The sequence below is a fragment of the Lissotriton vulgaris genome, chromosome 7 (genome assembly GCF_964263255.1).
Source record: "Lissotriton vulgaris chromosome 7, aLisVul1.2, whole genome shotgun sequence".
Classification (NCBI taxonomy): Eukaryota; Metazoa; Chordata; class Amphibia; order Caudata; family Salamandridae; genus Lissotriton; species Lissotriton vulgaris.
The window spans coordinates 1,563,593,474-1,563,615,273 of NC_141695.1; the positions used below are offsets into that span (position 1 = coordinate 1,563,593,474).

Sequence of the window (21,800 nt, forward strand, 5' to 3'; positions counted from 1 at the left end):
GTATCTTTGTAAAACCATTAAAAGTAGCCTTTGCAAACCATGTGTGCATATGCTGCCCATACCCTTTTGTCTAGGTAGATTCTCCCCAGTCATGTTCTTGACGCAACAAATGATCTTCCAAAGTGCTACTTGACTGCTGCTGCTTAAATGTACTGCTTCCTTAGTTTTTGGTCATTCATTTTGTTCTTTATGTATGTTTACTTCTACGGTCCCGTAACACAAAGTTTCAAAATCAAATAATAGCAGTCCTGTTAGGAATTTGTGGAGGATCATCCTCACTTGTTCTTGAAGTGTCTGGTACTTTAATATGCAGCTCCTTAAAATGATTTATGCAGGTGCTTATGCATCTTTGCAGGTCTGTCTCTGCCAAATGTTGTGGGAAATAGTTGCATGAGAGGAAAAGAAACGTATGTACGGAAAAGAAACATATGTACCTTCTTTCACAGGCCTAATGGTGTATTACTCAACGAAGGAGCAAATGCATACAAATTAGAATTCTTATGATTGTTGCACCAGTGTAATTAAAGAGGTGCTAGTTCTGTCCAAGGCTGGGCAGTTGTCCAACATGTCTACAAAGCCCCAAAGTGCTGGAGTGGCTTAACTCAATTCTTGACTTGAGTTTCTCTGTACCAAGTGTGAACTGAGACTCCACTACATAAGCGATCCAGAAAGCTGAGATTGTGTGAACTTATCTTTTAACACCCAATCTCAGACCAGATTAAGACTTATGAAACAGGACCTATGTTTGAAACTCTGGTGTTGAGGTGTTGGGATGCGTCTAAATATACACCTAATACCATGAAGAGCAAGAAAAGTTCTGCTGAGCTATTACCTACATGCTACTGAAAGGCTTAGTGGCTCTATTTGGTTTTTGCTGCATCTGTGGGATTTGCTTTTGAATATGTCTGCAATTATTTAGTGGACTGGATTGTTTGTACTAATTGCCCCCCTCTTCTATTCAGATTTGAATCTTAAACACTGATTTTCTGCTCCAGTCCCTTGAGTAGTGGCCCTGTTCTTTTTTTAAATCCTCTTTGGTAATACTATGATTGCCATGATATCAAGAGAGTTACTCCTTCACCAACGCTTCGGAGGCGAACAATGAACAGAGGCGTCATTTTGGTATTCCGAATGGCACTAGGAATTAAAAAAAAAGCTGCTGAATCTATACCATTATTTCTGAAGGACACTTCTACCTGCAGATTCGTCCCCTGTTGACTTTCCTTGGTAATAGGATAGATCTGAAAACGTCTTATGTACCTCTCCTGTGCTGGTAGGGGCACCAGCTGCCCTAGGAAAGTGGAAGTGTGGTTATGGTGACATCACTGGAGCCATTCAGTGCATACACCAACATATGTTATTTTTTTCCCAGACACTTTAAAACCGATCCGGAGCTGTCCTCTAGTTTTCCGAGAGTTTTTTTCCCCTCACTCGAAGCCAATCATGTTGGCCTTATAGGGCCATGTTTGGGTTCCATCTGCTCGGTTCTCACCTATGCCAAATGTTTCTGTTGTTCCATTAGAAACTGGGCTGATACTAGTCGGAGTCATACAGACAATGCCCTTCGCCAGTTCTCCAGGCACCATACCTGTGCCACTCCCAGTGCCACCTCCACTGCCGCCAAAATCCCCTCTTCTTGCTCTGCAGGAGGTGCTGTTGGGCCTAGTTAAGGCTCACTGGCCAAGAACAGATGCTCAGAGAATAATAGAATAGGAGGAATACATGGCTGCCAATAGACTTGATACAAGCCATCTCTACCAGAGGATGCACAAACGTTTTTGGTTTCAGTCTTGATCCTCTACTGATGCTGGAGGGGCAAGCTCAAAACCCACATGACTGTGACCAGTTTCTACCACCTCATTGTTCGAAGACCACTGTCTATCTGCCACTGCAGAATGCCAGCCGTCTAGACACTTCCCGAAATATTGTCATCGACCCACCACCAGGCTCACTCCCCACAGAGATGGCATAATTCCAGTCCGAGTAGAAGACTTGCAGTTTGTGGAAATAAAATCCAGTATTTTGATGTACGATCTGCAGTCTGTTTCTTCATCTACAGAACCACTTTGCCATCAATGACTGTGATGGAGCATATCGGTGATGCGTGGGACAAACCAAAATCCACTCCTGCAGTGAGCAGATCTGTTGCACATCAATACTGTTATTCCTCTAGTCAACCTATCACCAGATAGCCGTTTGTTTCAGGCATCCTTGGATGTTTAACAAATGACAGGGTCCTTTCCAATGACTCACCTGACAGAGTTCAAGAAACTAGGAGCAATTATGAAATAGCTTTTCAGCAGGAAGCTTGACCCTTCCTTCCTTAAATGCTGAATGCCTTGTGGAATGATATTCACATGGTTTATGGAATATGGCAATGATTGTTGTACCCAACGTGCTTAAACATCTCAGAGAGCACTTAAACGCAGTGGTCCATGATGGTCAAGATGCATATAGACACGTCATAGAAGTAGGATTAAATACAGCTGATTTGGTGACCAGGGCCATGGCTCATCTCTATGCTATTGTAGGTGTACCTGGCTGAGTGAGATTGACAGACTTTTCAGGGGCCATACAAGCCACTAAGATGGATATGCTATTTGAAAGGATGCATCTCTTAGGGGAGCATTTTAAAGCAGGATGAGTCACAGCTGATTCTCTTAGCCTCCTGTCACTAGGAAGGCTTACCAGTAGTTCTGAAAGTTTTGGTGCTTCTCCAGCGTTGAACCGCATAGTTGCTTCTGAAGCAACGACAGAAGCCTTTGCAGGCAGTATAGAGGCAGGGCCAAAGGAGGAGGCAAACAGTGTCAACAGCTCTCCTCTTCGTGGATTTCCGCACCACCTGCAAAGCCCCTTTAACTTATCCCTGAAAGAGCATGTGCTTGCTGTTGGAAGACTATTTTTCCTCTTTCTGCAAACTTTGAAAGGTGTCACATTAAAACAATGGGTCCCTTGGCTTATAGAAAGGAGGTATTTCCTACCCTTCCAACAAGCTCCTCCCTGTATCGCAACTCAACATTCCCTTCAGACGTAAAAGCAACTGCAAATGCTGCAGTAGGACATGGCAGTCCTCCTGCAGAAATGGACATTGGCGAAGTGCCAGAGCAGTAAATTGAGCTGAGTTACTACTGTCTGGACTTTCTTGTTCCAAAGAATGATTCCCCTTTTCATCCTATTCCGGACCTCATACACTTAAATGTTCACTGCCGGAATTTATTTATTTATTTGATTTTTTATTTTATTGAATTTATATTGCGCTCAGCTACCCATAAAGGGTTTCCCGGCGCCAGGGACAGCCTAAAGAAGAGGGATAGGTATTTGGTGAAGCAGGGAAAGCAGAAAACATTTGATCACCTAAAACAGAAAGGTTTTTAGCTTTTTGCGAAAAGCCAAAAGATTAGTCTCCGTTTTGAGCGTCAATGGAAGAGCATTCCACATCTTCGGCCCCAAATGGGCAAAAGAGCGACCTCCCATTTTTGTCAAGCGAATTCTAGGAATTACAAAATTTTCTTGATTTGATGACCTAAGGGAACGATTTGGCTGATATGGTCGGACAAGATTGTGCAAATATGCAGGAGCAGAACCCTGATGGATCTTAAACATAAGGCACAAAGTTTTAAAAGCTACACGGTCAGCAATTTTTAACCAATGAAGGTCACATAGGGCTTGTGTTGCAGACATTCTGCGAGGAACATTGCACAGAAGGCGGGCAGCTGAGTTCTGCACAACTTGGAGAACATTCATTGTAGCTTTATCAGCTCCCAGATAGAGCACATTGCCGTAGTCGAAGGAAAAGTTAAAAACTCTGTCCCTGACTCCATATCTTATTTGAATTTTGAATTTACAGGAATTTATATAGCGCACGTATACCCAGCGGTTTCATGGCGCTAGAGGATGCTTAACCCATAGGCTAGGAAAAGAGAAATTACTGGTGTGGGAAGGCATGTGAAAAAAGGTAAGTCTTAAGAGCCCTGCTGAATTCGAGGTAGGAGGGAACAGATCTGATATGCAGGGGAAGAGAATTCCAAAAGGTAGGGGCTAGAACAGCAAATTTCAAACCACCTGATCTGGTTTTTTTAAATCGGGGTACAGAAAGAAAGAATTTGGCAGAGGAGCGGAGTTCTCTATTGGGACAGTAGACATTGATTGCGGATTAAATGAACGCATCTTATGGTGCTGGAAGATTATTTTCCTTGACTAGCAGGACACATAGTCACATACAGATCCTGTTTTTGTACAAGAGGAACCTGTACTTCTTGGTGGGGCCCATTCACTAATAGTTTGTGGACCTCTCATTTGGGCTAACATTGGAACCTTGCATCTTCAAAAAGATGATGGCGGTGGTTGCGGTCCATCTTACGGGTCAGAGATTGCTGTATACCTGTACCTGGATGATTGGCTAATGAAAACTGGTCTGTTGCAGATAACGTCACACCACCTGCAACACCAGCATCTCTGCTGTTTACCTTTTACTTTTCTATTAATGTGCCAGAGTCTCTGCTAGAACACTCACATCTCCTCCTGTGCATAGGGGAAGTACTGTACACACCATCTCTTTGAGCGTTTTCTCTTCCCCAGAGTATCTGAGACATTCAAGATATGATTCTGATGTTCCGGGTGAAATCTGGGAGACACCATAGTGATCTCCCAGGATGCTGCAGAGGCTTTGACTTGGTTGTCGGTAGAGAAGATGTCCTACCCTCCAACAGCCATGGTCGTAGTACTGATGTATGCATCCTCCCTCAGGTTGGGTGCTCATCTGAAGGAATTAGAGGTCTCTGGTATCCTAAGGAGCAGGTTCACTTAAAACTGCTCAAATTGAGGGTGATCATTTTAGCACTCAAGGCCTTCCACCCTTCCCTGCATGGTCAGGACATCCAGATCTTCACAGACAATACTACAGTGAGGTAGTATGTCAATAAGCATGGAGTAAGGTCCAAACTTCTCTGTTGGGAAGCGCTGAGATCTTGGGAGTCGGCACACCAGCAAGGGATTTGGGTAGTCGCTAACCATCTGGCCAGTGTACCATAGAAAGAAAAGTATTTGTTTTTGCGTCACCGTGCTAGTTGAAGTCTTGAACACCCAGGATACTTGACTACTATAATTACTAGTAGACACTGAATCATAAAGTAGTGGCATTGATCTTTTGACATTATGGACAGTATAAGGTGGATATATTCACCAGCAGGGAAAATAATAAATTATAATTTATGCCTCTAGGGTGGGCAAGTACATTCCTTCTTGTGTCTTCTCCGTTATCAACTACAAGAGGAAATCCTTATGTTTTTGCTACTGCTCTAGAAGGGTGAATAATTTGAATAACAGCTAGGTGGCCAACCTGATTTTGCTTTCCCTACCTCATAAAGTTTGTGATGTGACTAGCTTCTTTCTACCATTAAGGAAGGAAGGATCTTCTGTGTCTGTGAGGTATTGTTACTCAACTTTCTTGGTTCCCTGAGTTTGGTAATTGGTTCCAGAGAAACTTGTTTAAGTACATACAGCTTTGTTTCTTGACACTTCTTAGCTTCAAATAGCATCCCTCACGTGATAAGAAAGAATCTAATGGCTCTGGTTTCATTAATTGATCTTTGAGCACTATTAATCAACTTTTGTGTACTTTATACTGAACGTTTTGCTGTGTTTTCCAGTTGGTCCGAAAGGGTATTGAAGTCCTTCTACCGACTCAGGCAACAATTCATAACTATAGGATTATTTTACAGAGGTGTAGGTTGAATATGTGAAAAGATGTGCTAGTAGACTTACACTCCCTAGCTACAAAAGGTTGGTGTTTGAATTGTATTGTATTGTAAATGTATTTATATTGCACTTAAAACCCCATACAAGGCATTGAAGCGTTTTTTCCGCGAGTAGCATGCTGCTCTGGAACCCAAGATCAGTAGTTAGAAGGTTAGTAAAAATATTTTATTTTTTTATCGTAATGCACTAGTTTTGTTAAGTGTGTGCTCTTGATTTCATGCATGTTTAGTAGAGTTTGGAGTAGGGATAGAATGAAAGGAATGGAACTGAAATGGAGAAGTACTAAGTCTTTTGTAAGTAGTGGTCGTGTGTGACTGTTGTGTGACCTTGCTAAAAAGGAGGGGTGGAAGTTTGAGAGGGACTTTTGGGAGTTCATCGTAGTCAGAAAGGTTTGGGATCAGACACTAGTAGGAGTCATGGGAAGGACGGAAGGGATTTTTTTTGTAATAGAAAATATAAATAATTTATATGTATGCACTATACTATATGAATGAATGAATGGAAGCATTTATAAAGCGCAACTATTGCTGAGGCGTCTTTGCGCTGAGCTGCAATGTGAGTGGTGACTGGTATGTGGTAGGCAGAGATTAGGCAGATATAGTTGGAAACAGCCAGGTTTTGACCATCTTCCTAAACAGAGCTCTGTTAGGTTGTAGCCTGATTGAGATATGCATTGTGTTCCAGAGTTTGGCTGCCTGGTAAGAGAGGGTTCTTCCCCCCTCATCTGGCTCTACAGATTTTAGGGACCTGGACTAGTCCGTTATTGGCCAACCTGAGTTCACGTGGCGGGATATGCCAGCGTAAAAGTTGCTGAAGGCTCAGAGACCCTCCTCCATACAGTGCCTTGTGCACAAAGCGAAGAGCTTTGAATTCGATGCACCACTGGACCGGGAGTCAATGGAGCTCCCTAAGACTGTTGGAAATTGGGTGGTATTTAGGAATATCCAGAAGCAGCTGAGCTGCAGCATTTTGCAAGGCTTGAAGTTTCAGTATTTGACCTTTGGCAATGCCAAGAAATAGCACATTGCAATAATTGATTCTGGAAAGGATCAGTGCTGCTACCACCGTTTTGAGGTAAGACCTTATGCAAAATCTTTGAGGAAAAAGCATGAGGAGGTCAGGGATTTAAATTGACCAGCAACATTTTGTTGATCATCGAACAGAATACCTAGGTTTCTTCCTGGTGGCTACAGGGCAACGCTCGGCATTCGCTGGCCACCATAAGGGATTCCAAATGGATGGGCTTTTTCCAAATTCCACTGCCTCCGTTTTTAGGGTGTTCAATTTAAGGGAGTTGGAATGCATCCATTCAATGATGCGTTTTATACAATTATGGAACCTATTCGCCACTGTTTCCACCTTTTTGGATATAGATATCACTGTCTGTGTGTCATTGGCGTACGAGATCAGAGCGAAGCCATGCGTTTTGATCAATCTAGCCAGAGGAGACATGTAAATGTTAAACAGGGTCAGTGATAGGGCCGACCCCTGTGAGACACTGCATGGAAGGAAGAAGGCCTCAGAAGTCAGGTTACCCCAACACAACCTTTGTTCCCTGCCAGAGAGAAATGAGGTGAGTAGGGCCAGGACCATCCCCCCACTCCTAGACTCTCCAGCCTATGTATTAATACCTGAAGGTTGACAGTATCAAATGCTGCAGAGAGATCCAGTATGATGAGGATGGCTCTTCCCAACTCCCCCCCCCCCCCCATATTAACTTGTTTACGGATCTCCTCAATGGCCAAGGCCAGGGCTAACTCAGTGGAGTGACATGATCTAAACCCATGCTGGGCAGAGTCAAGAAAATTGTTGGATTCAAGGTAGGTGGTTAGCTGCTGATTGATTCATTTTTGCAGCCAGCTGTAAGCACGATATTGACCGATAGTTCTTTGCTTCGGAGGAATTTAAAGAAGGTTTTTTCAATAGTGTGTGTGTGTGTGTGTGTACGTGTGGGTGTACGTGTGTGTGTACGTGTGTGTGTGTACCTGTGTGTGTGTGTACGTGTGTACACGCACTCCCTCAACGGCGAACTCAAGAAAAACGGACCACCAAGACCGTCAAATGGCAGTGCCCCATATCACATAAAGAGTAAGCAGAACGCCATGTTATTTAATACATACATATTTTTTCTATTTAATAAAAGTAACACCACGTGATCTATGGACAGTGAAGAAACACTTTGATATGGACAATGAGATGTTATCACCATGCAAAAACACTCTTATTCAACATTGTTATGCATTTATAAAACACCTTGTTGTAATGCGACGTTATCACTCGTGTATTTATATATCGTGCAAAAAACATGAAATGCTCGCATTTCTCAATATTGTGCGATTTGAAATAAATATATTCAATATTTAAAATAACAATAAATATGTATAAATAATCTAAAATATACACATTATCACACAATAATAAATATAACAATGTGCAAATACTGCGATTGTCATCTTCCCGCATAAATGCTAGGTAAACCTATAACAATATGATTATAATATCTCAAAATAGAGTTTTTATTTGCTATCAGGAGGTAAAGTGCATAGTGCCATAGTATACAACATTTATGTATAATTATATGTTTTATTAATTAAACTGTGTCTAAATTTACATATATATATATTTTTCTCTTTCTTTCTGGTTCTTTTTTAAAGTGCATGATCCAATAAATTCATATGTAAATAAGTCAATATTTGTTTAAATATGTGCAAATGGTGATATTTTGTTTTTAAAAAGTGATAAAAAGAGTATCTAACTACAAAACGCAGGTTGTCTACACCAATAATTATTAATGGTGGAAACGGACGAGCCTACATTCCTCCACCAAAATCTCAGTTTGCCTAGCAGGCCTGCTGGGTACAGTAGCTACAAATGTCATAATCCGATTTACAGAAATCATTATTTGCAAAGAATTTGTGTTAAAATATAATCTGGCTATCCCAACCTCACAGGGTTGAAATGTCCTTAGATAAGAAAACACCAAAAAAAAACACATTAAGAAAAGGCAAAAATCTAAATGAGTGTGAATACAACATAAAACTGAGCCGCGTGATCAAGCACTCCGTGGAGTGCGAAACGCGTCACGAAAGAGATTTATGATGGAATAAATCTTATGGCTTGGTAATCCTGTGGTGTGCTGAGTGTTCCTTTTCCGAGTGCTCGCTAGGAACGCCGTTAAACTTTGGATATTGAACCGGCTGCTCCGCCGGCACGAGCCACACCCACAAAGGCGAGGGGTTGCAGCAGGAGCTTTACTGAACGTGATATATATATATATATATATATATATATATATATATATATATATATATATATAATATATATATTCTACTGTCGGTCGCCAGTAGATAGTTATAGTTAGGACCTAGTTTCCATAGGAAAAGCGTTTTGTTTGAGGCATATGAGCTGCAGATTGCACACTGTGCATAGATCGCCACCTAGTGTTGGGCCCGGAAGTTCGCAGTTTGTTGTTGTCCTGAAAAGCTCTTTGGAAGTCACGAGATAGGTGACTCCTCCTTTGGACCACATTGGGCATGGGCATCGGCTCCATCCCCAGAATATTTTTTTCCGCCATCGGACTCAGATGTGTTTCCTGCGCTCCGGTGTGGAACCGAATTTCTTTTGGCGCGAAATCCTCACCCAGTTCGACGGTATTGTTTCGATCGTGCTCCACATCAACGCGATTCTTCACCTTCGAAGTCTTCCATTCCGGTCATCGACGATGGCCTTCGGGCCTACCTAGGCCTTACTTCTGGCTCACGGTAAGGATGCCATTCAAGAAGTGTCCTCGATGTGGGTCGAAGTTTCCCCACACCGACCTACATGAGGTGTGAAACCTTTGCCTCTCACCAGAGCACGAGGCTAAAGACTGTTCCGCTTGTGCCTCCTTCCGCTCCAAGAAGACGATCTGGGACTGAGGAGCTTGGGGAACAATGGCCCGCTCATCCGCTTCCATCCCCAACGACATCTTCGAAGAGTGCGTCGATGTGCCAGAACACTAGCACGCCGAAGAGAGTACCCGCTCCTCAGACGCCGACGTCGAGGAAGTCACTCCAGCTCACTGGGTCGTAAGTAAGATCGTCGACCCCAACCCTTCCTCGACCCCCTCTAAAAAGGCTTTGGGCACACCCTCACCTTCGGGCCCGGGTGCACTCCGAGAGACTGCTTCCCACGCCCGCCTTCGGGTCTGGCAATGAAGCCCATTAAGCCTTCGAGCAAATCTGGCTCGAGCCAGCCTATCCACAGTGCCGATCCTACACCGACACTGAAGAATAAGCCATCTTCGTCAACCACGTCGACCGTTGCTCCAACATCGAAGCACACGGCACCGAAGACAGGCAGCGGCTCATCGATGCCGAAACCGCATTCGGAGCCAACTAAAAAAAACCCTAAAGCTCCAGATTCACACGCTTCGGAACCGAAAAAGCACCCGGAACCGAAGAAACAGGTTCCGGTAAAGGACACTTCAAAAGGGCACACTAAACTGAAATCAACTACCGACTCTGTGCCAAAAAAACCTACGAAGACGAAAACCTCGACTCGAAGGATCTGCCCTGTTCAGAGGAACTTTCCACACCTGATCCTAACCAAAAAACTCTTGTCAAGGATCCTAAGACTGGTCAATTGACTCTCCGTTCCAAAAAGAGACCACTTGATGCGCCAGCACCTCCTCCTCCTCCAAAGAAGAGACATTGCAACCTCTCCATTAAGGGTGCCTTCTCCTCCACCTCCGAATGTTGTTTCCCCTCCTACACCTACTCCACCTCACCATTCACCTACACCATCCCCTAATCCACAAGATGATGTAGACACAGACTCTGATGACACAGATGGAGGTGCGCATGACCCAGCAGGGACCAATACTCCCCCTCAGTCACCTAATCTGTGGGATGATTACAACACCCCTGATGTGCCTTATGTCCCACAAGACGACATATACCCTTCTAGACCATTCCCACCAGAGGATACTATAGGTTTTAACCTACTAGTCCAAAGAGCTGCCCAATATCATGGGGTGGACTTACACACAGATGCGGTGGAGGAAAATTTCCTACTAGACACTTTTGATAACACACAAAGGTCTACTGCCATTTTATCAATGCTTAAGGGTGTAATCCTACATGCAACAGAGGTTTTTAAAGACCTGTCAGGGCTAGGGTCATCAATCCTCGAATTCTGAAAAAATATAAAGCCGCCCCTACAGATCCAGTCTATATTAAAGGTCCAGCACCATTAGACTCTTTAGTAGTGTCTAATGCACGTAAATGTGCTAATTCTCATACATCCGGTGAGGTCTCACCATCAGACAAGGAATCCAAGCTACTTGACGCCTCAGGCAAAAGAACAGCATCTCAAGCAGCTAATATCTGGCGCATCGCCAACACCCAATCGTTGCTGGCCAAATATGACAGAGCTCATTATGATGAACTAGAGTCCATAATGCAGCATCTACCTGACAAATACAAAAATAGGGCCAATGAACTTATACAGGAAGGTAAAAATATTACCAACACTTCCATTCACTGTGCCCTAGATGCGGCAGATACCGCATCAAGAGCAATTAATACCAGCACCCTCCTACGTAGACATGCTTGGCTACGTATATCAGGTTTTAAACCTGAGGTACAAAACTCCATCCTTAATCGGCCATTTGATGAGACCCATTTATTTGTCCCAAATGTTGACGTGTCTTTAGAAAAGATGAAAAAAGACACTGATACAGCAAAATCCATGGGAGCCTTGCAACAGCAAGCTCCCAGGCGTTCTTTTCTTCACTCATCATGAAGAGCAACACTTGAGGCTACTCCACCGAAAGTCCCTCCACCTCTTACAAAACCCCTAGCCAATCCACATTCACTAAGGGCTACCAAAGAGGGGGTTACAGAGGTAACAACAACCAAGGCAGAGGCAAAACCAACAACTCCCGCTCTGCCTCTACCCCTACCCAATGACTTTCCTCCCCTTCGCCCCCAACATTCCACTCCTGTGGGGGTAAGACTGCAACAATTCCTTCCTGCCTGGACCAACATCACATCAGACAGGTGGGTGCGACAAATTATTCAACTAGGTTACTGTCTAGAACTAACATCTACCCCCCCAAACATAACACCCAAACAGCGTCCAATTTTACAAGAACATCTAGCACTGTTCAAGCAAGAAGTAGAATCCCTTATACAAAAAAGTGCAATAGAACTAGTTCCTCTGCACCAACAAAACCAAGGGGTTTACTCTCTATATTTTCTGATTTCAAAAAAGGACGGCTCTCTAAGGCCTATTCTAGACCTCAGACCGCTAAACATATACATTCAGTAAGACCATTTTCACATGGTCACACTGCAACAAGTCCTTCCGCTTCTGTCGCAAAAAAACTTCCTTGCTACTTGAGATCTCAAGGACGCATACTTCCACATTCCCATTCACAAGGCTCACAGGAAGTAGCTCAGATTTGTAATATACGGACAGCACTATCAATTCAAAGTACTCCCATTCGGAGTCAACAGCACCAAGAGTATTCACCAATTGCTTAGCAGTGGTGGCAGCGCATTTATGAAGACAACACATCCATGTCTTCCCGTACCTAGACGACTGGCTCATAAAAGCCAGCTCATACAACCAATGCGTGGAACACAGTCATGGCACAATACAACTGCTTCACGACTTGGCGTTCACAATAAACCACGCCAAATCCCATCTACAACCATCCAAAGTACAACAGTACCTTGGTGCCACAATAAACACCTCAAAAGCGCTTGCCTATCCCACTCCAGCAAGGATAGCAGGCATACAAACTCTTCTAACAAGGTTTCAGCTACAACACTCCCTTCCAGCAAGAGTGTTCATGCAACTCATAGGGATGATGGCTTCTTGCATTTTCATAGTGCCCCATGCAAGACTTCAAATGCGTCCGCTACAAGAATGCTTATCACGTCAGTGGAACCAGGCTCAAGGTCAGTTGATAGACCTAGTGTTGGTAGACGGTCGGACTCATCGCTCTCTGCAGTGGTGGAACACCAAAAACCTTTCCAAGGGACGACCGTTCCCAGAGCCAGTTCCTCAGATAATCTTAACTGCGGACGCATCGCTCTCCGGCTGGGGAGCCCACCTACTGCAACACACCATGCAAGGCAGGTGGACACCACAACAAAAGTTACTCCACATCAATCATCTGGAGTTACTAGCAATATTCCTAGCACTAAAAGCAGGTATCAAACAAAGCTGTGTGAGTCCGCACAGACAACATGACAGCCATGAATTACATACAGAAGCAGGGAGGCACACACTCCTTGCAGCTATCTCAACTAGCACAGGACATATGGCGGCGGGCTATACCTCAAAACATATTCCTTCTAGCACAGCATGTTCCAGGAGTACAAAATACCATAGCGGATCTGTTAAGTCGACAAACACAACAGACCCACGAGTGGGAACTACATATGCAAGTTCTTCAGCCATTCTTTCAGATGTGGGGACAACCTCAGATAGACCTATTTGCCACCCACGAAAAAGCCAAATGCCCAAGCTTCGCCGCCAGATATCCACACCCACTGTCCAAAGGCAATGCGATATGGATGAACTGGTCAAATAGATTTGCGTACGCTTTTCCACCTCTACCACTCATGCCACTAGTAGTACGCAAACTACAGTGGCATTCTCTGACCCTCATCCTAGTTGCTCCAAAGTGGGCCAGACAGCCGTGGTACACCACACTGCTACAACTGCCGGTAGTACCGCACCAAAAATTACACCTGTCTCCACACCTCTTAACACAGAACCGTGGAGAGATCAGACACCCGGACCCAGCTCAGCTCAACCTTGCGATCTGGCTCTTGAAATCCTAGAATTTGGCCACCCCCCCCCCCCCCCAAATTAAAAAAATACATTAAAAAATAAAGGCCGGCCCCGGGGGATGGGGTCCCCGGGGCCAATAGAGGCCTCAGGAAGGGGGCCACACAGCCCCCCTCCATTCAAAAAAAGAAAAAAATATGTGGCAATGCCCCGGGGGATGGGGTCCCCGGTGCCGGAATTGGCCACGGGAGGGGGCTATGTTTTTTTTTAATTTGTTTTTTTTAAAGTGGTCAGGCCCTGAGGGATGGGGTCCCCAGGGCCCAAAAAAAGGGAAAAGAAAGGGGGCCACACTGCCTCCCTTCTAAAAAAAAAAAAAAAATTGACCGCGATCGTGCAGGAGGCCTCGCCCCCTCCCTGTAACTGGTGGGCCAACTAGCCCACCAGGTACCTCCAGTAAGCACCACAGGGCTACGTTGCTCTGTGGCGCTTAGTGGTGGTACCTGGTGGGCTAGTTGGACTCCAGGGACCCTCAGGATTCAAGGGGACTTAATCCCAAAACTTAAAACGCCCCACGGGGCACGTTTGCACAGTGGTGAAGGGAGGGGGCGAGACCTGAGGTGACATACGTGCAAACACACCCTGTGGCGCATTTTAAGTTAGGGAATTAATTCCCCTTCAATCCTGAGGGCCCCTGGGGGCCTACTAGCCCTCCAGGTACCTCCAGTAAGCACCACAGGGCTACGTTGCAGAGCGGTGATCCAGGCCACGCCCCTTTTTATACCTCCCTGCAACGCAGCTCTGTGGCGCTTACTGGAGGTACCTAGTGAGCTAGTTGAACCCCAGGGACCCTCAGGATTCAAGGGGGCTAAATCCCCCAACGTACAATGTGCCAGGGGGCGTGTTTGCAGAGTGGTGAAGAAAGGGGGCATGGCCTTTGTCTACCTCTCCCCAATCCCAATTACTGGAGGTAAAAGGTAGGTTAGTTGGCCCCTAAAGGACCCTCAGCAGTGAAGGGGACTTCATTCCCCATCCAAGAGCGTGTCAGGGAGCGCGTTTGTAGAGTGGTGAGCAAAGTGGGTGTGGCCTGGTACGAGTACTTACCAATGCTGCTGTGTGGGACTGACTGGAGGTAATAGTTTGGGAAGTTGGCCGCCAAGGATGTCCTTGGGGGCCAACTACCCCTCTTGTTACCTCCAGTAAGCCCCACAGAGTGGGATTGCTAAGACGTCTTCGGAGCCCATGGCCCCTTTTTTCTACCACTCTGCAAGCTTGCCTCGTGGCAGAATGCGGGATGGGGATATAGTTCAATTTAGTCATGAGGGAGTTTGGGGGCCAAGAATCCCTGCTGGTACCTCCTGTAAGTCTGACGCAGTGGAATTCCTGAGCATTGGTCGGACGCCCAGCACCCTTTCTCCACCACTCTGCAAACGCGACTACTAGTTAAAGTAGCATATTTCTGCACCTCTGTCTCCCTGAAATCTATGTTTTTTTCAGTGATATATATGTACACACACACACAGGATGATTGGTAAAGTTATGTTTGCTTAATTAAACTCCTTTATAAATATCCATATATACCATGAAGCAGCAATATTTACATGGTTTTGCTGTCCACATTTAGCTTGTGGTACATTTTTTATGGTTTCAAATAACTGTAATTAAGTTAGATACGTAAATATACACATGCCACTTACTGTAATTATAAGTAGCAGGCATATCCTTCTAAAAATGCACCTCTATGTAGACAGAAGCGGCAATTTTGACATGGTCTGATATACACATGTATCTTGTGTCATATAGTTTTCTTCTTGAATAAATGTATCTACTTATAACGTTTTTAAATAACTTTATTAACATTTTGTGTGTGTGACAAAAGAACACAGTCATTCTGTATCCATACAATCATCATATACATAATTTGCATTTTATCATTCACCTATATCTGGCATGTAAACTAGTAGCAGTAGACACTTTTCAAAGTTAATGCGGATTTCAGCTCTCTCTCTCCAATGTGATAACAACTCTCTCCAATGTGATAACAGTTCGGAGTCTTGCATCCCTTTCCACATTACAGTCAATAATTTTCTGATATTGTGACATTATTTGCACTTCACCTCGGCAGTGTTTCGCATTTTTCCCCTCTTATGTGTGTGCAGGGGCATCCATACCTTTCTCCTCAATAACTTTAGTGAGTAGGTATGTCTTTTAGAGCCCCCAAAAGTTTTTGGGCCGACTTCGCGGGGGAAGGATTTTGCTTAAATTTTCCGTTTGTGTACTGCAATATACCATGTCTTTCGTCCAGCTCGCGACCGTGGGTGTCGGGCCTCGGGACCAGCAAATCGCTACTCATCTGACTGCTTTTGGTACTTGTTTGGAATATCCCAATAAGGCCAGCTTAGGGTCAGGTGTCCGTGCCATATCGATAATATCTCCCTAATTTAAAAAATCAGAACCCAGAAGTCTGCAATCCCAGGCATAACCAAGCTAGGTGGAAAAAGTCTGCCTCCTGTGTGCCGCAGTGATCGCATTCTGCGGAGTCTCTTAATCCATACCTATGCAGCCTCTCTGGTGTGTAATAGACTCTATTTAAAAATTGGAAATGGATCAGTCTGTGTCTACCGCTCAGTGAAATCCGTTTCGTGCTTTCGCAGCAGTATCTCCACGTAGTGTCATCTAGGTCTGTTCCCAGGTCAACCTGCCAAGCCAGCTTGGCCTAAGTGTAATAATTTGCCCCATACCACGCAACCTGTTTGTAAATGTTAGATACTATCTTGCTTGGAGAGTTAGTTTTAATCATGTGTTTTAATGCGACCACTTCCAGTGGCTCCTCCAGGTCGCTGCTTAGAATCTCCAACAGCACCTGTCGTGTTCTGTGGAACTGAAGTCTGGTGAGCAGCATGGCATTGTGCTCCGTTGTCTCTACCTCATCCCACTTTTTCACTATGCCTTCTGAGAACATGTCTCCTATTGTGCAAATATTTTGTGAGCTTAATGCACTAGTCACCCCCTGTCCTTGCATGGCGGGAACCAGTTACACCAGTCTAGTAGGGTCAACAGAGAATACAGAATGGCCCCTGCTTGTGATTTCAGAAGGTGCAGCCAGGCGTGGACTGTTGTATTAATAGAATCCAGTATACCTGCCCTCCGATCAGGTAGGTTGAATAATAGAGCCGGCAGTGGGGTAGGTGCAGCTTCAGCCTTCTCAATCTGGACATGCGGAGTACCAGGGAGGCCTTGCAACCAATAGTGAGCCTGCACGCTTTGCGCCGCCCTATAATATAGATCCAGGTCTGGAGCTCCTAAGCCTCCCAAGTGGTATGGGAGCGCGAGGATGTCCCATTTCACCCACGCGAGCTTCTCAGCCCAGGCTAGCTTAATTAGTAATGTGCGCAACAATCGGAAGAAATAGTTGGGCAAGACCATAGGTATGTTGGCAAATAGAAACAGAAACCGTGGCAATATCACCATTTTCATGATTGAGACCCTTACTGCTAGCAACAATGGTAGCCATAACCATCTAGCTACATCCTCTTCCAGAACTGCAACTCCAAAGTTTTCCTTCATCACTATGTCTGAGTGGGTATGGATCATTATACCCAAATATCATTCTGGCTCCGTCGTCCATCTGAGTGGATAATCAGGAGTAAAGCAGGTGGTAGCTGGCATGAAGGTAAATGTGATTGATTTAGTCACGTAGTATTGGTGAGAGGTTAAGGTTGGGATCTCTAACATATGGCAGCGTATCATCCGCATATGTAGAGATAATTAGCTCATATCCCAGAAAGTGTATACCTCTGCTGCTATGATACTCCCGTATTGCACTGGCCAGCGGTTCCGCCACCAGTGCATATAAAATCGGGGACTTGTGCCCCTGGTTGTATCTACTTATGACTAGAGGCATAGTTCAAAGTACCATGATGTGAACTTGTAAAACAACATCTCTTTCCTTTGCTGTGAGAAGTTTAGTTTGTGATTTCTGAGTATACTGTTGTGATAAATTCTTGAGTTGTGAGTATAGTCGTCATGTGTGGAAGACCCTGCTCTAGACTAATCTTCTGAAGTGAAGATGGTTGTTTGTGTATCTTTTGTTTGAGGGTAGAGAACTCCATAGTTTGGCTTCTTGCATGTATGAACTATGAGACGAGAAGCCATTCTTGAGTGAAGATTCCTTTGTTGTATGTATTTGTTGATTTTATTCTTGATAAAGAATTGACCTTTGTTATGTATTGTTTTGTGTGTGATACAAAGTAGCTTGAAGGAGGATCTTCTTCCAACTGGTAACCAGTGTAACGCCCTCAAAGCAAGGGAGATATGTGCTTGTGGCGTTACATGTAGGAGGAGTCTATCGGCAGTGTTCTGAATTTTTTGTAATCTTCTCATAGTAGACAATGTTGAGCCATGATACAAACCAATAGCGTAGTCCAGTTTTGATAGGAAAAGAGAGGTGGTAGCTTGCACTTTATGTGCGAGTTCTAGGTGCAGGAAGATGTTGCAGTGTTTTTAATGCAAGTAAGCTTGATTTGGCTATCTAGTCCACTTGTGGATTCATTGACAGTTTGGCATCCTTGTGAATTCCTAGGATTTTTCCTCCTTGGATATTTTTGGAGGTAGTCCTGGAACATCCATAATTCGTCCATCCGTGCTGAATAATCCTAGTAACAATGGTAAAGATCTGCAGGTTGTTTTGGGGTCATCACTATAAAGGTGAAATCTATCATTTAGAGGGAACCATGAAATCCTTTCCATGGTTCATGTTTCCCTGTGAAATGTGACTTTTATACCACTGTATTTTATTCAACCATATCTGCACAAAACTTTTCTCAAAAAAGTACATCCACTTTGGGTTCTTCATGGCAAGTTTTATGACGATGTGTCAGTCGGGGGCCTAGTAGTATAGAGGGTGGCCGGAAACCATTATCAATTCCTATTTTATGCTGCACTGTCTGCTTTGGCTCCTATACACCCGGACCAGATGATATTCTTTCATATCAAATTTGCTTAATGGTAAACAAAGCTCCCGGAGTATGCCTCTTGCTCTGTGCTTCTGCTAAACATTGGCTACTTGCTCTAAAATGAAAAAACATTTAGGAGCCGTTTAGGGTATGGTGAGAAATACATTTATTTAAACCGTTTAAATGTTTGTCTCATAGCAGCCCCCTGTGTGTTCTTCTAGACTTTGTAATCTTACAGTCTAGAACCATGTGTCTGGGATGAAAGGTCAAGTGATTTTCATCACCACTGGATGACCCTGGTAACTCTTATACGTGTAGCCATAAAGACCTCCTTCTGGATGGTGTACTGGCCATCACTGCTGTATGTATATGGAATATGAATTAAGAATAGATTGAAAGAAAAGGAAAGACCTAAGTGAAGATGAGAAGGTGTAAGGCAGAGTAGCTGGGTCAGGGAAAGTAGCATCAGTGGGGCTAGAGTGGTCTGGTGTCCACTATTACCGTGGAAGAACTCTATTCAGTCTATAGGAAGGCCACTGTAGAAACATGAGTACCAGAACTGTTCGCTGAGTAACTAGTATTTTTTAACACAAAAGTAATAAACTATGTTTTTCCTCTTCTAGAGAGATTGATGCTAATTGGTGTCTACTGAGTAGTAAATGTGTTAAATTACCTCATTTATTCAAGCCTAATTTAATTGATCTTGTGTTTCAGGTTGTACAGAAAAGAGATTTTACAGAAACTCGTGGAAAAATGTGTTTCTAAAGGATACGTCTTTCAAATGGAAATGATAATAAGAGCTAGACAGTTGGATTACAGTATTGGAGAGGTATATAAAAATCCTATGGTTTTGGAATGCTCAGGTCTAATGTATTATCAGCATTGCAACATTTGACAGCCCCACCTATGTACAAGATACCACAAAGTTCACGTTGTCTTCTGAAGGAAGTACTTATTTTTGCTTCTTTTTTAACATTGTTTAATGGGGAAAGGAACAGCAATGTTAAGAATGCATTTAAATTGGTTCATGAGTATTGAAGATGGAAGCTCATAAACTCAGAAGTTAAAATCAAGTTATTTTTCTTTAGATTGCTTTAAAGAACTTAACACTTTCCGATACCAAATCCCCAAACCAAATCCCCACATTTCATTCTCCTACTTATTCATGCCATAGTATAAGATCGAGATCATACACATAATTTTCAAAAAATTCTACATAATCTTACAAATAAATTAACTGGGGCCAAAGTGCGTAAGCAAAATGGAAAGGAGTGGAGCATTAATTTTACACATGATTAGAGAGTATTTCATCTCTAGCTCACTGTTGCTGCTTTGACTGATAGTGCTAACTAATTAATCATCTCTAAATGCCACTTTTTTTTGTAGTTTCCTGTAATCTCTCCTCCTAAAGCAATGTCCAGCTTGCACTTTACTGATCACTGAATGTCCTACGCAATTCCGGAATGTCTCGTGATATACTTCATTGAACTTCTCCATCCACCACCCACATCATTCCCCTGCCCAACACACATTAGACTAGCATTCATATGGTATCCCTGGCTTCGTCAACCAAATCCAAACATTTGAAGCATTCTAACAGGCTTTGGTAAGGACTTCTATGTAGATATGAGGAGCACAGCTTGAGGAAGAGAAGAAAATAACAACTTCTACAAGGAATATTTCCCTGATAGTTGAAATAAATTTCTTCATTCTAATTTGCACCCAGGAACATACAGTATGCCTAGGTGCTTGCAGTAGAGTATTTTGGGAGGATAGCACATTTTGTTGCTTAGTTAACTTTTAAATGTCTTCAGTGGAACAATGACTTTTTTACCTCAGTGATACACATTTCATCGAAATTAATAGGTGTTGTTAACTGTAATTTATTTTATATTTTTCCAGGTTCCTATATCTTTTGTGGATCGAGTCTATGGCGAGTCAAAGCTAGGAGGCAATGAAATAGTTTCATTCCTGAAAGGATTGTTGACCTTGTTTGCCACCACATGATCCATGTTGACCTCTGTGGACTTAAAAGGACGTTGTTTACCTTTGAATTTTGAAGCAACATTTCCATTGTTTTTGGGGTCACAGGGGAGGTGGGCAAGAAGGTTAGTAACTGTGTTAAATATTTTTCCAGCCTCTGTACCTCAGTTATGAGAGAATAGTCACGTTTAAATTTGGTGAAATATGTGTTCTTTCGGTTAATGAAGGTGAATGCTATAAACTGACTTCCATTGTATGTGTTCTGTGCCATGGCATGAAATTCTTTCATATGTTTATTGATCATGTAGTGGGTTTTGATATAAAGGCAAAATACAAATCTTGTTTGGGTTTCTTATTAATATCCATATAAGATGTCTCTTCTTGCTCATTAATGACCTTTTTTTGTTTCATTGCAAAAACTCAAATTGTTATATTCAACATTTCTGAACTTTCCAGATGCCCATTGTAAATATTTAAAATATTTAAAGTGGCAATACTACTGAAAAGTTGTATTCGCCCTGTACAACAATTCACGATTGAAGAAGTGAGATATTGTATCTGTCTCACTGCAGGGCCACCCCTGTCTACGGGTTCATGAATGAAGATCGACACCGTAGTGGAACAACACACGTTTATTATATCTCATGAGATGGCTCCATCATACAGACACTACAAGTGCCTGAGAGGGAATGAACTAGAACAGTTTCAAACCTGCCTTTTATACATTTTGGGTACCATAGGTATTCACCAAAAACTCCTTTGTCATGGTTACATTACACTTTACATAATCCTCTTATGGCATTTTTACATAACGCTCACACAACCTCTTACACACCGCTTACATGCTGAACTGTGGAATCATGATAAAGCCCTACCCATGTCATCTTTGTAGATAGGCGAGGGAGGTTACAGGCGTTGGTGGGCAAACAGATTAGACATCTGCGCACGTAGGCCCTTCGGCAGGGCAGGGCTGCTTACTCTGGCACGCAAGCATTATCAGTATGTCCAGCTTTCAGTGAACACGCAACTTCTAACTTTACCAGAGTCCCCGCGAAACACAAAATGGGGCTGATAGACAAAATGGCTGAGAGCGGAGGCTAAGTTAACAGAATATAATTTTTACCGTTTAACAGTCCCTCCTTTTAGCCTCTGCTAAATACATTTTGTATAATTGAGAATACATTTCAAACATATGTATAAAAGAAAAACTTTCCGGATACAGAATACATGAAGAGTAAAAAAACAAATTAACGTTATACTGTAACAGTTCAAGGTGCTCTATCTGCATCGCTCAAGCTTTCTGTATCTATTTTCATAAATTAA

General features: G+C 43.3%; 1 protein-coding gene across 1 annotated transcript in view; it reads left to right on the top strand.

The window, feature by feature from the left end:
* Window positions 1-20,818, top strand: part of DPM1 (dolichyl-phosphate mannosyltransferase subunit 1, catalytic) — a 135,168-nt gene extending 114,350 nt beyond the window's left edge. The window contains exons 8-9 of the mRNA XM_086932457.1: window positions 19,209-19,323; window positions 20,397-20,818. Of these exons, the coding sequence (XP_086788583.1) occupies window positions 19,209-19,323; window positions 20,397-20,501 (220 nt within the window). The 3' untranslated portion in view covers window positions 20,502-20,818. The remainder of the gene's footprint in view (window positions 1-19,208; window positions 19,324-20,396) is intronic.
* Window positions 20,819-21,800: the final 982 nt, after the last annotated feature.